The 17,474-nt window shown below is 41.9% G+C and overlaps 2 protein-coding genes across 5 annotated transcripts in view; one reads left to right on the forward strand and one right to left on the reverse strand.

The window, feature by feature from the left end:
* Positions 1-1,587: 1,587 nt before the first annotated feature.
* phospho2 (phosphatase, orphan 2) lies at positions 1,588-4,091 on the forward strand. Of its 4 annotated transcripts, none has more exons than XM_035408826.1 (2): positions 1,588-1,694; positions 1,898-4,091. In XM_035408826.1, exon 2 carries the CDS (start codon positions 1,926-1,928, stop codon positions 2,649-2,651), a length of 726 nt encoding a protein of 241 aa, XP_035264717.1. In that variant the 5' UTR covers positions 1,588-1,694; positions 1,898-1,925; the 3' UTR covers positions 2,652-4,091. The 4 variants fall into 4 exon arrangements, with proteins under 4 accessions (XP_035264717.1, XP_035264715.1, XP_035264714.1 ...); XM_035408824.1 differs by having other exon boundaries at positions 1,624-1,718; XM_035408823.1 differs by having other exon boundaries at positions 1,692-1,784.
* A 149-nt stretch (positions 4,092-4,240) lies between these two features.
* Positions 4,241-17,474, reverse strand: part of LOC118222898 (integrin alpha-V-like) — a 32,889-nt gene continuing 19,655 nt past the window's right edge. The window contains exons 17-30 of the mRNA XM_035408822.1: positions 17,104-17,258; positions 15,916-16,053; positions 15,052-15,119; positions 14,818-14,965; positions 14,619-14,723; positions 13,536-13,615; positions 12,821-12,901; positions 11,953-12,058; positions 10,996-11,154; positions 10,736-10,858; positions 8,590-8,703; positions 8,385-8,492; positions 8,138-8,260; positions 4,241-6,943 (exon numbers count right to left, since the gene is read on the reverse strand). Of these exons, the coding sequence (XP_035264713.1) occupies positions 6,851-6,943; positions 8,138-8,260; positions 8,385-8,492; positions 8,590-8,703; positions 10,736-10,858; positions 10,996-11,154; positions 11,953-12,058; positions 12,821-12,901; positions 13,536-13,615; positions 14,619-14,723; positions 14,818-14,965; positions 15,052-15,119; positions 15,916-16,053; positions 17,104-17,258 (1,601 nt within the window). The 3' untranslated portion in view covers positions 4,241-6,850. The remainder of the gene's footprint in view (positions 6,944-8,137; positions 8,261-8,384; positions 8,493-8,589; positions 8,704-10,735; positions 10,859-10,995; positions 11,155-11,952; positions 12,059-12,820; positions 12,902-13,535; positions 13,616-14,618; positions 14,724-14,817; positions 14,966-15,051; positions 15,120-15,915; positions 16,054-17,103; positions 17,259-17,474) is intronic.

Raw genomic sequence — 17,474 nt, forward strand, 5'->3', positions numbered from 1 at the left:
AAAAGTTTGTGTGAAATAAAGCTGGGGTTCTTCAGTAGCCTAATTGTGAGATGCACTCAACTTCAAGATGGCAGTGATTTCACTGTGAAACTTTTATTAAATGTTGGTATTGAGAAGATACCATCTTGAGATATCAACATTTCGGACTTAAGTGACTAGACATAATTATATTTAGCATAATTATTATGCATTAGATATATTTGGCTACATATATTCAATCCATCCATTATGTATACCCGCTTATTCTGGGCAGGGTCACAGGGGGTGCTGAAGCCTATCCCAGCATGCTTTCGGTGAGAGGCAGGAATACACCATGGACAGGCTGCCAATCTATCACAGGGCACACACCATTCATTTTCAGGCTCCTACCTATGGGCAATTTAGAGTCTCCAAGTCATCTACGTGCATGTCTTTGGACTGTGGGAGGAAACCAGAGTACCTGGAGGAAACCAACGTGGACATGGGAAGAACATGCAAACTCCACACAGAAAGCCCCAGCCCAGATTTGAACCCAGAACCTTCTTGCTGTGAGACAGCAGTGCTACCCACTGCACAATCGCGCCACCCTATATATATTTCAGTCAATTCTAAATGATCTCTACTTAGGAAAAATTTTATTTCTGTCCATTCCATAGTCCTAAAACGTGAAAATAATAACAAATTGACCACATTGAGAGGAGTGTCTAACAGACAATGACACTTCACAGTTTAGAAGAATTTAAGTAACTGAACTTGTGACTTTGTTGCCCGTAATAAATATGGTGTAATCTTGTACACTGTCAGAAAAAAACTATTGTCACTAGGGCAGTACCCTTTTAAATTTGTATTCTACGGTACAAATCTGACTGTGATGAGGGAACATTAACAGGAACTGTACGTTAGAGAACAAAAACTGACTCTACCGTAATTCAAATGATTTTGTAGGCTAAAGTTTTAGGCCTATAATCACTTTTAATTGCCCATTAAACAATGTAGAGTACTGGCACAATTTATGGAAAAAATGTGCTTAAATAAGAAGTCTAGTAGTCTTAAAACTTTTATCTGTGCTCTTTCTTTGGTTGTTGTTTCTCAAAGCCATTTTGTCTGTAAAAATGTATTTGGAACAGTTAACTTCTTGCCCACAGCTGGCCATGACATTATGTGACCATCAGTAATTTGAAATAAAGCCGAACAAATGTTTTTATTTGCATGAATGTTATCATTTTATGTAGAAAAATGCTGGGCAAAGAAATACATGTTCAAGCTGATTAACACTTGGAGATAAATTACACCCATCCCAACCGTGGACTTCGAGAACGTTATTTGCTTTTAAAAAGTAAGTAGCTAACAAGTTGCTATATTGAAACTACAACAATGGTCGTATGCTGGCAACCACCACTCTAGTTTCCTTACTTGCACGCGACACCCGTTGTAGTTTCAATATTGCAACTTGTTAGCTACTTACTTTTTTAAAGCACATCACGACTTCGAAATTCTCGGTTGCGATATTAATGGATGTAATTTATCTCGTAGAACAAAACGTGAAGCTGCCTTAGGCTTGCGTTAACCACAGACATTATTTTCGTCAGAAAACGAAATCCCTATGGTAAAAAAGCATTAGAAATCTGCCGAAGTGGTGAAGAGGACTTGCTGGTGAAAGACGGAACAATCGCCAGCGCTGAGCATGCCTAGAAGCAGCGTACTTACTCCTTCCGGTAACCGGTTTCCATTTCTATTTGGTGGGTCGATCGAAAGTACTGTACCTCTTTAAATGTAAATCTGCGAGTGCGTTGTTTCGCAGGAAAGTAGGTTTTGTGATTACATACATTAGTTCATGCTGGGTTACGATTTTGCTTTATAACGCTTTACAGTTTTTCAGGAATATGCTAAAATTTTTATTTTCTGTTTCTCACTACAGGCTTTCAGAGCGGCGTTTCCAGGACAAGATGAAGTCCCTTGTAGTGTTCGATTTCGACCACACGTTAGTGGACGATAATAGCGATACGTGGGTGATAAAATGCGCCCCTAACCAAAGTCTACCAGCCTGGCTCAAGAACTCGTACCAAAAAGGACGCTGGACTGAATATATGGGGCGAGTGATGTCTTATTTAGGAGAACAGGAAGTTAGCCGCGACACTGTTCGAAGTGTCATGGAAACCGTGCCTTTTACAGACGGAATGGTCGAGCTTTTAACATACATCTCTCAAAACAAAAATAACATTGACTGCATCATCATCTCCGATTCCAACTCCCTCTTCATTGACTGGATTCTTGGAGCAGCTGGTGTCAAAACGGCGGTTGACAATGTCTTCACGAATCCAGCCACCTTTGACGACCGAGGCTATATGTCAGTGCAGTGCTATCATTCTCATGAATGCGGTCAGTGTCCTGTCAATATGTGCAAGAGGAGTGTGCTGGATGACTTCATAAAAAACAAGAGGCAGGGCGGTGTGCAGTATGAGAGGATCTGCTATATCGGCGACGGAAGGAACGATCTTTGCCCCGTTAAGATTCTCAGAGAAGGGGACTTGGTAATGGCGAGAAAGGGATATACGTTGGAGACGCTTCTCTCATCAGCACGGGTCTCGGAGAATTGTTTACTGAAGCCACGAGTTGTTGTGTGGTCAAGCGGATTTGAAATCCTAAATGAAATTAGTAAATTGATTAATTAATGTATACCTGTCATTACAAAAATATCTACGCAAGCTAGTATTAATACTTAGCATAAAAAGCTTCCTGATGTTTTTGTTTTATCATTTATGGGCCATTCTACAGACACCATGCAAATTGTTGTCCATCTCTAGACCAAAGGTCACCAGCATAACCATCTTTACTGATATATGCTGATTTTTTTCCCAGCATGGTTATGATAATTTACTAGAATGGCGCCCATCACAGCAAAAGCATTACCTTAATAAAATCATGTTGCTCCATACAGCGCTACATACTTTCAGTGACTACTTAATTAGGTACATCTATTCATTAAAGCAAATAGCCTGCTCCTCCAAACTGAATCATGTCGCTGCAACTTAATATATAAAAACTATATGTGAAATCAATGCAACTTTGACCATGGTATGATTGTTGGTACCAGATGTGGTGCTCCCAGCATCTCAGAAACAGATGCCCTCCTGGAATTTCCACTCTACAGTTTACAGAGCATGGTCCAATAAACAAAAAACATTCAGTGAGTGGCATTTCTGTGGGCAAAAATGCCTTATTAATGAGAGCGGTCAGAGGGGAATGGACAGACTCATTCAAGCCAACAGAAAGGCCACAAATGCAGAAATAACAGTTGTTTACAACAATACCATTTGATTATAATGCCATTTTATGAGGGCCCAGGTGTCAACACTTAGTTTTGGTCTGACTTATTTTGTCTGTTTTCTGTACTTTAAACAATTTAATGAATCATTTGCTGCATTGCTACATGAGTGTGACAATTAGTAACAGCACATTAGAATTTATGGGTGGCAAACTGGTTAAAACAAAAAACCTGCTTACACAGAGATCCTCCAGGACTCGGTTTGAGAGTCCGCTGCTGTGCAACGTCAAAGTAAGAGTCTGAATTGCAGGCATCAACTTGACAGACTGAAATGGAAATACCGTAGATCTGACCTGTGGTCAAACTTAGTAAGAGCGGAAGTAAATTTAAGGGTTTGTGTCGGTGTTGTTCCTACTGAAGGGGAGGCTCAGTATAAACACTGGCCCTGCAGACACATTAGCCCCGAAATGTGCTGAGGAGCTGTAAGCAGAGCTAGCTGTGTTTTGCTCTGATCTCCTGTCAATTTGGAGAGTTTAGCAATAGAGGGGTTACCATATTAATTTTGTCCTTTTTACCTTTTTCATTATTCACAAAAAAAGCTTTTGTAATGCCTCCTGGTATATTACACTTTCTTAAATTAAGGTAAAGATCCGTACTAGCTTGGTCATTCATCTCATGTAGATGTTTAACATTTACATCCCTAATTGTGATATTCTTTATACACAGACTTAAGACCTATTCATGAAATTGAAAGCAATATGTTTCATTACAGAAGTCTAAGTTGAGAGCATGCTTAAGGCTTTGTGAACAGTTGGAAAATTTAAATAAAGAGATCCCAATATTTTAAGCCAAAGCATTGATCAACCATTGGTTTCCTCACATTTCTCACACCTGTTAAGAGCAAGTTCCATTTGATTCAGAATACATACGTAAATACTAACTGAAGCTAACCTAATCACATTAGACATTAAGACGCAAGACACAAGTCAATTTGAATTAAAACACCCCTTTATTCCAGTCACAAAAGTATGAAGCCACCATACTAAAGTGCTTGTTTTACTGATGAAATTAATCATAAGCCACACGAAGATGGTTTTTTTTCCCCCAATAAATGATTTCAACATCAAAAGCTTATACAGGATAAAAGAAGGTAATTTCTCACAGGAAAATAGGAAATCCTAAATAAATGTCATTTGGGTTCCACAGAAAAAGGACTGCAGCATGTGTATTCAGACTGGCAGCTACTGTAATTTGCAATCCATTACTCAACTTCCAAGTTTTGAGGCAGATAAATGCTCTATGCCAAAATATCCAATGACTTAAAAAAAAGGTCAAAACACATATTAGTGTTCTTTATTGGCTATAGGTAAAAATCATACAAAGTTATCATATGTTGGTGCATTGTGAGATGAAATAATTTTTAGAATAAAACAAAAGCTTACAAAACCAGATGATGAAAAAAAACTCTACCACTCCATAATCGTTTTAATCAGTTGTCCTTTAAAATGATTACATTAATGCTGTGTAACTGTTCACTTGCCAATGTTGATTATTGACTACTGTAATATCCCATTTTAAAAGAAAACCGATACAAACCAAATGCCAGTCTCAATCTGTCTTCCCAATATGGGTGACAGTGTAAACTTACACTTACTGGAAAATCGTCCTGGAAAAGGTCAAGAGAAAAGAACACTGAATACAGGCAAATCAATATATTCAAATCAAAATGTTGTATAATGCAAAGGTATTTTAGGGTCAACACTTACAGTACATAGGCTGTACAGTACATTGTTTTGTTTTGAAATCAGACATATACACACCTAGAGATATGCCTTCATGATAAAACACTAAGCATTTACCCTCTAATCAAAGAACATTTTCTTCCTGATTGATAACCGTTTCTGGTATTTTTTGGGCATGACTTTTGTGGGCAATTAATATACTGGCACACTGTTGTGATATTTCCACCCTAAAACATCTTTTTAGATGGAAATAAAAGCTGTTATGGGTTATATGAATGTTTCATATCAAAGATCTATACATTATAACAGGTGTGTGCAGACAGATAACTCATTACTTGAGTTCACTGCATTTTATGCAATAAGTTTTATTGAAAAATGTAACTAACTTATCATAGGAAATATATATTTCTAAAACTTCTAAAAATCTTCTAATGTCTTCACTGAACACTGCTTGTATCTGATCATTTAATGTTTGTGCAAAGCTATGGTATTTACTGCAATGCAGCATATTTGATGAATTTGTTTTACAGTTTTTTACGGTTTCATGATGATCTTGTATATTTTTTAATTGATTAAACCAATTGTTGTGGCAATTTTTTTTCTGGACAAAACAAGGGACATCTGTTCCCTGAAATTAGTGTCTAGAACTTAAAGTAAAAACCAATTTTCCTAAGGCTTTGAAAAGATGACTTCCTATTTATTATCTGGTGGATTGTTTAATGTATGTGGTGAATACTGAACTGCAACCTGCTAAAATCAGGACTAATTGCAGCTCCAGCACATTTGAGTTAGACAAGTCACTCAAAAGTGATAAACAATTTGAACACGGAAGACTGTTTATTTGTGTGCCAAAAATACTCTTAAGTTTATACAAGCTCATCTTTCTCTCCCAAATAGAAAGCAGTTCTCAGAAGGTACAACAATGTCTGCTGTTATATATAGGTATATTAATCTCACAAAGGCTTTTTAATATATCCACAACAAGCCTTATTTACAATTATTATGTTTAAATATAGTACACAGGAGTTTAAATTTGTGCTCTAGAAATATTCTGATTACTGTACAAAATAACATCAATAGAGTGTCCTTGGAAAGGGTGAGGTTACCATTTCAAAATAATAATTAAATTTAACTGAAGAAAATAAGTTTTAACAGCTAAACTCTTCTGTTGGATGACTGGCTGGAAATGTAACAGTTTTAACCAGCACCACTACACCTTGCCTTGTATCTGAAATCATTGAGACCGTATTTAATTCACCCAAGCATTTAGCCATTTTATATACATTTTCACTAGACAAACCCCCCCACAGAAAACCCAAAGCCCGGAACCCCCACCCACCGGTAGTAGCCATTTCCATGTGTACTAATTTACTGCAGCCAGATTAGATTAGTTTGACACATTTCACACTGTGAAGACAATAGTTAAGATGGAACAGTGTTTAACTAACTGTATACAACCCTACCTCTTACTCTAGTGGCCTCTCAAGTTTGCATTTATGAACTGGTGCCAGAAGTAAACCATAAAAAATATCAGTGCACTAAAATGCATATAAGTAGTCCACACTGAGGAAGCACTGAGCTCCTCACCAGCAGAAAATGGGAACATCATCCTAGCATTACACTACAGTGCGCAGCCTCGATTCCAACTCTATTTTTTTCAACTTTGCATGAACTTGGCTTTCTGTAACCTTTCATTCACAAAAATTAGTTGACAATTAGAAATTAACCCTGCCCCCCACCCTGTAATACAACCCACAGGCCTGGTCCCAGTGAGAGCCTGTGATTGACAGGCTGACGCCTCCTGTCTGTAGGGCAGGGAGTGGTCACTGCTGTGGAGAGTGGGGATTTGAAACATTTGGGGCCCTCAGGCCTCGTTGTTGCCGTTCTCCTGTGGCTGCAGCTGTTCCTTCTCTGTGCCGTCCTCCTGGGGGGGTCGCACACGCTTGAAGAAGCCCAGCTGGCAGAAGGAAGTTGGGGGGGGATATCAGAGCCTTAAAGCAGAAACTTCCAAGACCCACTTCAGGAGTAGAAACATTTTCTATGACCCCGCTCTTACGTATATTGTTTGTATAACACTATATAATATTTAGGGATACACCAATATTATTTCGGGGAAACATCGGCTGATATCTCGGTTAGGACATGCTCACATTGTTGTAAAATGTCTTTTTACCATGAAGAATGTCTGACTAGTTCTAGTCATTCTGGTGACATTCTGGTGAGATGAATGCAAGCGAAATCTATGGTTATTACTGTTGCAGCACTTTTGACACAAGCAAAATTTCGTCCTAAAATTTCTTCTTACCGTGAAATGTGTTACCACAGCAGCACAATTATATTGAGAAATACCATTCTGGGAAAAAGGCTATATGCTGTCACAGCATTTAGATCAAACCTTCCGGCGTTGCTTGTGTCGAAAGTGCTGCAAGGGGTATCAGCGATGGATGCGCTTGCAAAGTTGCATTGATTCCACATCTAGTTTTTATATATTAAGTTGCAGCGACATGATTCAGTTAGGAGAAGCAGGCTATTGGTTTAATGAATAGATGAGATTCTTTTCTGTAAGAAGAAATTTTATGACAACGTTGAACCATACTGACACAATGTGGTAACATTAGGCTGACATTGCAAACAAGAGACATACAGTGAGGCTGCGGTTCCACAAGAAAATATTAAGTATCATAAACTTACTTTCACTTCGCTCAGCAGGGATATGCAAAGAGACTGACCACAGTTCAGTGGGACTGACAGCAGCATAGAACAAAATTAACTGTATAAGAACGGTTCATTGATGGAACACTGCAGTGACGCTCTCATTACGTCAAGTTTCCCAGGAAACAGCGCCTGCAGAGGCTCCTAAGCCAAATGATTATTCATTCCCAGATGAATTGATATTTGGCGTTATTTTCGGTGTTTAAAAAAAGCATTTTGTTGCCTGGCAGCCCACCACGTATGTACAATTATAGGGGAAACACTAAATAGGGAAAATGAAGTGCAATTATTTTGTATCTGACAGGAAAATGAAAACCACCTCTTCAATTACAAATAAACAACTATTTTTGAGTGCTGTAGCACCACCTCCGTCTCACATGGGCGAGTCGACATTTAACAGCAGCGGTGGAGAGGGAGGGGCTGCAGGAAGGGTGCTTACCTTGTACATGATAAAGATGAGCAGACCCAGGAGCAGGAGCCCGGCCAAAACCGCCAGGGCGATCACCCACCCGGGAACCGGCTGCGTGGCGCCGGTCTGGGCCCAGATCACGGCTGTGTTGACCTGGGGTCGGAGAGAGGCACGGTTGGCTAGGATCGGTCGCGCTTCACTGTCGAAGGTACGGCTGTGCCCAATCCCGTTTCGCCTTCATCTACCAAAGCGAGTTTTCCTGAGCGAAGGCACTCACCACCGTGGAGTCTGAGGGGAGCTCCGACACCAGGTTTTTGTAGGGCATTTCTATGACGCTGAAGGAAGCAGAGGACCTCACGACGTACGAGTGGTTCTGGACCTCCGCCTGGGGTATGGAGACAGAGCCTGTCACCATCAAATAGAACAGAACAGGGGGGGGGGAGATGCAGCATGGGGGATGGGTCCACGGGGCTCACTCTCACCGTGAGAAAGGTTGCTACGCCCAGTCGGGAGCGTATGAACAGGACGGCACTCTTGCCCCTCTCCAGACGGCCCACCTGACACTTGATCTTCACACACTCAGCTTTTGTGCAGTCCTGAGAACAGACACAGAATGTAAACACTCAGTCTCTGTCAGTTTCTGCCACACCTGAGGCTCAGTCTCTGTCAGTTTCTGCCACACCTGAGGCTCAGTCTCTGTCAGTTTCTGCCACACCTGAGGCTCAGTCTCTGTCAGTTTCTGTCACACCTGAGGCTCAGGCTTTGCCAGCATCTGTCACACCTGAAGCCGGACACCCACCGCACGCGTATCGACCGCAAGCGCACTACGCGCGTAACTGAAGCGTAGTTGAAGTACTGTTATTACCACGGCAGCGGGCGACATCGTCTCCACCAGATGCGAACGCGTCGCGTACCGGCTGCGAAGCTCGCTCGACACAAGCGAACTGAAGCGTAGTTTTTCGCTTCTGTTCTATTTTTTCGGCTTGTCGCGCGTCACGATGGCCTGTTTATACACAGAAATATGCTCTAAAATGCTAGGTATACATGCTCTGATTTATATTTCATCCTTATATTATTGGGGGTGTGTCCCTAGTTACCTCCCAGATATTTTATAAGCAGCTAAAAAAATACAAGCCTTTTCGTTTTGTAAAAATAAATAAATAAATAAATAACTGGAACCTGGGGAAAAGGCAAACTTAGTGTCTTATTTTGCGGAGGGGGTGGGGTAAATTTGAAAATACACCACAGAAAGACGTAGCCTATTGAATGACGTAGAAGTGAATGCACCGAGCAGCGGTTTGTGAGCTCGAGTGTTGGAAGGTAGTTTTTAACTAACCATTGCTCAGCCTATTTGACTTCTCCGATGTCTTCGTTCGCCGTGCTTTCAAAAGGGGCTTGTTAATAAAAATCAGATAATCCACAGAGCTTTAAAAAAATCAGATTATTTAGTGGTCTTGCCGATGAAAATGCACCTATTTTATAAATGAAGTTGTAAGCAAGCCTTTATTGCACTTGTACTTCAAAGCTTCCGGTGTTCATGGCGTTGTGGTGTTCATATCCCTTCAAGATTAAACTGTTACTGTCTTTTTCATGATTAGCTGATTTTACTAAATCTGATCCTATAAATGTTTTGACGTGAATGACAAGACAACACGGGAATTCCCAATGGTTGATTACGGATTATTTATTATTATTATGATCATTACATATTCTTCATGAAATTGGCACGCTTGTTAACCAAGCAAATAAATTAATACAGTTTGAGATTGATTGTTATGCAGGCTACGTTGCGATTTAATTTTATGGTAATTCTTGAAAGCGTTTACTTTCTCACGTATTTACGAGTTAACGAAATATTACCAAATTAACAAACTGAAAAAGGTCTCTCACCAAAGTATTCACTTAACCCATAATCAACAGTCGTGAACAAACGTGAAATACACGATGTAATCCCACTGCAGACTGCGAGAGCTACTAGGAATATAGAGTTTTAAGCAAGCCTTTGCGCGACACAATCGGAACCAGTGGAGACACGCTACGCGCCGCGTCGTGCTGCTTCGCCGTGCTGCTCACGCGACGCTTACGCGACGCGTGCGGTGGGTGCCCGGCGTGAGGCTCAGGCTCCATCAGCATCTGTCACACCTGAGGCTCAGGCTTTGCCAGCATCTGTCACACCTGAGGCTCAGGCTCCATCAGCATCTGTCACACCTGAGGCTCAGGCTCTGCTAGCATCACACCTGAGGCTCAGGCTCTGCCAGCATCACACCTGAGGCTCAGGCTCCATAAGCCTCTGTCACACCTGAGGCTCAGGCTCCGTCAGCATCTGTCACACCTGAGGCTCAGGCTCTGCTAGCATCACACCTGAGGCTCAGGCTCCATCAGCGTAGTACAGAGAAGGTGTACTAGAGCCCTCTTTCATTTGATTAATTCAAACCAATTAACATGAAATTTGCTTACTGATGCTATGACTAACCATGCGCCAATTTGCAAAAGTCAATTTGCAAAAGTCAGCAGTGGTTTGAATAGCAGACTGCAGGGTGCATCACACAGCCAGTCTCACTGAATGTTTGATTATGGTGCCAGACGTTCAGTGGTGGTGTGTCCACTGGTCATGTGGTGTGACGGTACCAGTGTCTCCAGGGAGTCGCCCTCCATCTTTTTTTCTTCCAGGTCACGGCGGTGCACGTGACTCCGCTTTCCGCCTTCAGTCCGGTCTGCTGTGGTGGTATTCTTCCCTGCGGCTGTGGGATTCTGGGAAATGAGAGGCAGGAAATCCCAGAGCTTGGTACATACGGTCTCAGCCAACATCCAGACAGGGAGCGTCTTGGGCAGCCGAGCATGCCGCAATAACGTTGAGGGAAAGTGTAAGTAGCGTGACAGGAGCATACCGTGACGTTCAGGGGGTTGATCTCCATGTCAGTGCTGCAGTTCATGGGCCCCTCCACCTCGTACTTGGTGATGTAGAGTAGGGAGCCGTTGTTGAACCTGTAGGGCCAGGCAATGTCCAGCATGGCCTTGCTGAAGGTGCTCGGGCCATTGTTGCGAAGCTGATGAAAATAAATAAAATCCACATTCATTCACTTAGTAGACAATCCCATCCAGAGTGACTTGTAGAACTGTGCACACGGTACGGCTGGATGAACAGAACAGACACAGAACCACTGATGTACCGCACGCCCCCACAGCCCCCCGCAGCACTAATCAAATAAAAAAATAAAATAAAATGAATAAGCTTTTTTTTAGGTGATTGAACAAGGAGAAATTCAACTGTAATGCTGATAGACAAGTAGATGTAGCCCCTATTGACTACAAGGCAAATAGACCCCCACCCCCCCAACCCAATCATCCTGAGTACCCAATAAGCTACATCATGGAGCTCCCTACCAGTAAATCACACAACCGTCAAATCACGTCCAGTTTAACCCAAGTAGAACCTATCCCTCGGGAGCAAACCAACGTGAATGGTATCACGTTCAAAACGTGCAGTGAGCTCCGCCAGTGCACAGAACCTAACTGCTTCATGAACTGTCACAGTGTAAAATATACTGCCAAGCACAGACAGAGACGATTCAACACACGTCAACATCAAAAGTATATCATCAATCACAAAGTGGGCCAGTAATTTAGTACAGACTGAAGTGTGCCATACCGTCAACAGAAAAAAACAAAACACAGGAATATAAAAAAACGACAGGAATAATGCAAGAAAATTATGTTTAACTTAAGATCATCCAAGAAAATGGTCTCACTGAATTATTTAGGAACACCCTAACCAGACCTGGCATACAAATTTTCTGTTAGTTCAGAAATGGCAGAGAGGGGTCAGTAAGAGGGGAGGTTCTGACCTCATAGGTGTGCTGAACCAGGGGTCCAATGTCATCTTCCAGAACGGGGTTCTCTTTGGGCTGCCAGTTGGCGATGGGGAGGAAAACCTGGTCAGGATTGGATGCACTGGGGAGGCACAGGGGGGAGGTTAGAGTCCAGACATCCTAAAATAAGCTCCTGTATAGAGGCCTGGGCACACCCATAGGGAGTAAAAAAAGCTCAACTGCTGTCCTAAATACAAATATATTAACAAAATGAGTAATTCCTAAATATATGTCTGGTGAAACCTTCTATATTAGCTAGAGAACCATTTTTGTTTGAAAAAATAAGTGACCAATGCAGCTTCATACATAAATACAGAAAGGATAAAACTGGGTTATCACTGAAAAATGTCTGCATCATTCAGTATCCTTCAGCATCCCTCCCCGATTCACACGAGCAGCTCCCCATCAATGACAAGCAAAACATAGCGGGTTGTCCAAAAATAGTCAAACTCAATTTACTGACCTGTCTTAGCGTCCTAACCCAGCAATATTATCATTACAGAACTAATGAAAAGGATAATCAACATTGTTGATAACTACAAAATTGCACATGTAATCAATATTCTGATTTGCTGTGACTGATTCTACCAAAGAGAAAAGCCTCCTTCTTTGTGTCCTATAAAAGGAGGAATTATTGACCAGTAAATCTACCAGTGCTTCAGCTTAGAACAGAACAGTACTTCATCAGCTGTATATCCAGCTGCTGTCATCAGTTTCCTGGACTGGTGAAAGATATGGTCTAGGGATGTCCCTGATGTCACTAGCCCTATTCAGAGTGAACCCAGGTAGTATGCGGCTAGGCAATGCTAATGCTACGAGGAACAGAGACTGCACAGCAACATACCCTCGGATTTCCACCTTGGCCAAAACTGCAAGCTGTGTGACGCTAGAAACCATAGGGCTGGTGTTATTAAACTGGTTGGAACTGCAATAAAATAAAGAGACGAGCGTTAAGAGGAATCAAGATATTCGAAAGGTAAAAAAAAAAAAAAAAGTGGAAAAAAATGGCTTTCAGTTTATGGCTATTTTATATTCTGTCAGGTGGTGGTGCTGTTGTGTTAAAACTTGTTTGAAATGTTTGAAATCATGCCAAGATGTCATAAAATATGGCCTTGGTAAATCTACCCAGGACTGAACAACATTTAAACCACTTTGTGCAGAAAATAAACACAGCAGACAGAACAATACATCATTTTAAATGCAGGCATGTGGCAGGCAAAAAGAATACCGTGCATGTAAACAGTTAGCTTCTGTTTAAGAATGCAATCCATTTCACAAACGCAAATAGCTGTGTTTCAATTACAGAGGGGAATTTTTGAGTGAAGAGATGATATGCTGGTCTGCTTTTGGCCTAGTAAACAGTCTCAGTACAGTTATGAAGAAAATGTTGACATTCTGAGCAGCATATGCAAAATTAGATGCTTACATTTTGCGCGAGCGCATTATCCCAACAAGTGCATAATTAAGTGGCACATTTTGTTTTTATGTGGCTACACCCAAATAACCTTGCTGTTCATGACTGAATGAGCCGTTATCATTCTGCTTGGCTTATGCCGTACCTCTGGATCTGCAGGTCAAACTTTACCGAGGTGTCCTGCTCAGACAGGTGGTGTACGCTGAAGCGCAGTCCCACCACCAGCTGCAAAAGAGGAAGAGGAAGATCAGAACACTGTCTGGTACAAGGGAAGTGGGCACAGAGACGGGAAGTGACACTGGTCACTGCAGTCTGTCGCCCACAACGCGCAGAGCCTTCACTATCTCGTTTGACGCTCACAGTGCTCGTTTGGTGCCTTGGTGCCGTTCGTTTTCCAGTACTCTGACCCTCATGGAACCTCTCTAATCTTATCAAGGCCACAGTCTAAAGCATTGCATTGTGTTCAAGAGGATAACTCCATGCATTTAAACAACAAGAGTGACAAAAACAACAACCCTTTAAAGAAACCCGAAACCCTGCCTGCACACACTGACATTCAACGCCTTAAAAAGCAGAAATACAATGCTGACTGTTACCAGCAGCATTAAAGGCTGGTTTGTTAGTGTTGTAACTGTAGACTGTTCCCGTTGGCAGGGTTCTCCCTGTCTCACTGCTCAAGAACAGTTTAACAGCAGTGTAACAGTTCTGAACTGCAATGGTTGTGGACCACTGCATGTCCTGCAGTACCCTTTTCCTGCTATTTGTTGCCGAGTACTTCACAATATTAAGCCATAGCTAGATTGTTCATATTGTCACACCCTAAGAATCACACATGCACGTTCACTTCAAAAGACCCATCCTTTTACTGACTGTTTGTAGACAAGAGACCTCAGGATTTTTGTAGCATTATGATTAAAGAATGCTAGCAGCAATACATTTTCCTTAATTCACATATTTATTACTCCACACATTCCTAAATTGTCCTGAGTTTTATTCTTTTTTAATGCATCCAGAACCAAGGTATGAACTGGTGGAGCTGGTAAACATTAAAGCCCCATCAATAAGCGTGCCATCAGTCTGCATTCAAGCAGTGCAGTAGCGCACAGAAAGGTTTTTGGGAAAGGAATCAGTTTCCGGGGAAACAGGCGCATGCCCGTAACTCCTGCCTGTGTGCCAGATGAGGTGGGTGGCAATAGCCAATGGGAAAATAGGAAAAAAAAAGACTTACTTTGGTTCCTCCTTTCATTGGGTTTCCCAGGTCACACACAACTACTTCCTGTGTCTGGTTCTCTCTTTTGTAAGCGCAGGAAAGTCTGGATAGTCTGGATGGAGTCTAGGAGGGTGACATATTGCAAACATTCAGCCTTTTGTTCCGGGATCCACCGTTCCAGTTCTGCCATTTGACTGAAAAAAGGGGACAAGCTCACCTCGCTGTTGCGCACAACGCCGATGTAGTCCGCCTGCGGGGGCATGAAGACGTACAGCTCTGCCTCATAGGCCCCCTCACCTCTGTTCTCTGCCGTCACCTCCAAGGTCATTGGACTGTCATCACCAATGTAGATCTGCTTCTGATCGCTGCCGAGGGGGAGGGAGGGAGGGAGGGTTTGAGTCTCTACAAGGTACCCACTCCCCGCACAACAGGCCAAAGATGTCCCCCTCACCTCACTACTGATATCTTCAAGTCGGGCTTGCAGATGTTGTCATCCCCACAGTCCAGTAAGATGTGGGCCTGAAAAATTGAGAAGCTGCATTCAGATGTTGTTCAGACATCTTCCAACTGGAATATTCATATTGTAGTATTCTGTATACAATCAATTACTTCTTTATTGGTTACACATATTATTTTTTAAATTATTCATTATTTTATTTAAGTGGGCCATTTTTTTCTGACAGAAGACCATGCATTTAACCGAATCCTTCCTTTTTTATCCATTTGTCAAATGACTATAGACTTCCCCTTTTCAAATGAGGGTGCAGTGGACTCCTTGATCACAGACACATTCCACTGCAGTTTCTGGCTCTGCTGGGTAATGACCAGTGACAGAACAGCATGTTGTGGTGGGCCTGCCTTCAACCCTGTGAGACCCAGTGTTGCAAAAATGCAACATTTATTTCTTTTTAGTTATTCTAGAGACAGCACTTTTGCTATTCAGTTCACCATTCAGTTTAAAACATTTCCCAATTCCTTATGCCCTATACTATATTTTAGCAACATATTTGGAGTGAAACATTTTCAACTGTTACTGAGAATGTCTAGAGAACACACAACATGGATTTGTAAATATATCAATGTCTGGGTATCACAGGGTTAAATCCTACTTCCAGGAATGGCCTTCTGTCCTCAGTTTTTGATGTGTTGCAACTCCTCCAGACAGACACACCCATCCTTGCATACCCACATAGCAAGTAAACACCAAACCTCAGATGTGAAAGTAAATATATTTCTGCTTTCCCTAAGGGTACAAAGTGTTCTCGAACTATCTTGAACAATCCAGGAGAAGATAAGGGGCTCTGGACACTTGTACCTGTTTGTATATGCTGGCAGGGGAGAACTGGTTCAGGATGGGCAGAAGGCCGGTTTTGTCGGCTGCAGTTTTATAATCCAGGCTGTACTCCATGAAAATGGTGATGGGCGTGATCTTATCCCTGAACTCTGAGTCATCCTGCAGGGAGGAGCACACAGTGAGCTCACACAATCGGGGAGGGGCTGCCTAACCATTCAGCACAGAGCACAGTCCATATATGGTCACACCTGTGGTCTCACTACCCACTAGAGTACAGGGTTTCATTTCAAAGTGATACTTTTGCAAAAGCCTGCACTTAAACATAACTGTAATAACAGAGGCTGTGGTCTATTAGCTAAGAGGAGGTTCATGTAATTGTGTAACTAGATGGAATTACAGTATATAAGATTTAGGAACTGCACTTGTCAGTCCAGGAAAATATGAACTAAAAGCTTAATAAATTAAAAGGCTTTAGTTTAATCAAAAACATATTTTCTCAACAGAGCTGTACCTACACTATACAAATTTTAGAATGAAGATATATGATATGTGCCGTTTTAAAATGCGATATGTTGTACTTTTTTCTTCTTCATTTTCCCATGTTTTTACTCTAGGTTTGAAACTTCAAATACGGTACTTAAATTGATCATGAACACGAGTTCATTATCAGAGAGACCTGACCAAATGAAGCCCACCAAAACCCGGATGAAGCTGAGTGTCGGCCAATGACACGCCCCAGACTGAAACAGCCAATCAGGAGATTACAGGGCTCAGGTTGTGCTCAGAGATGAGCGTTTGTACCCACAGAAACCACTTGGGAACCCCAGTGTACTGTGCCTCTGATACTACTTTTACTCTATAAAGGGAACCTTGGTCTGAAATACTAGTTAAATCCTATATCTATACATACAGTTCTACTGTATACATATACACATACACTCCAAAGTCACTCATTTCAGGATCATTACCTCTAGCTATCCAGCTAGCTATGTTAGGTGGGGTAACTTACTCTGCGTGAGTGGGTGTCATTAAAGACGGAGGAGGAGACTTAGCTTGTAAACACAGGCTAAGAAACGCTGCATAGTATGCCTTTAATCAGAGGTGCAGAATCAATATCTAACTGCTTTTCAAACCCGTCTCCTTAACCACTTAACCACAAGTCCATGTCTAATCATGCAATAACAGACGGACTCTTTTGCAATCACTCACTATTAAGAAGGCGTCCAGCTCTTCACAGGCTGGGCCTTTGCCATTGGTGACGGTCATGTTCTTGGAATACTGGGACATCTTGTTATGCAGGAAGAGCACACGCTTTATCGCCCCCTTGTGTTTGAGTTTATCCAGGACCAGCTCCACCTGGAAGTCTGAGGAACCAAGAAACAGGATGCATCAGAGACTTTAATGACAGTAAGAGCAGGGCCTTGGTATTAGTGTGCCTTTCAGTTTTTTTGCTCAGCTCTTTGGGTAAAGACTGGCTGTTTAGTAGCCACAGGCTATTTGGAGACCAGTGTAATGGCTCTGCTGAGCAGTGTGTATCTTACAGCTGGTTTACGGTAAGGTAAACAGTATCATAGTATAGG

This window comes from Anguilla anguilla, chromosome 3 (assembly GCF_013347855.1).
Source record: "Anguilla anguilla isolate fAngAng1 chromosome 3, fAngAng1.pri, whole genome shotgun sequence".
Lineage (NCBI taxonomy): Eukaryota > Metazoa > Chordata > Actinopteri > Anguilliformes > Anguillidae > Anguilla > Anguilla anguilla.

Excerpts from the sequence above, each read along its gene's own strand:
- phospho2 (XM_035408826.1), top strand. The coding sequence starts at position 1,926 with ATGAAGTCCCTTGTAGTGTTCGATTTCGACCACACGTTAGTGGACGAT.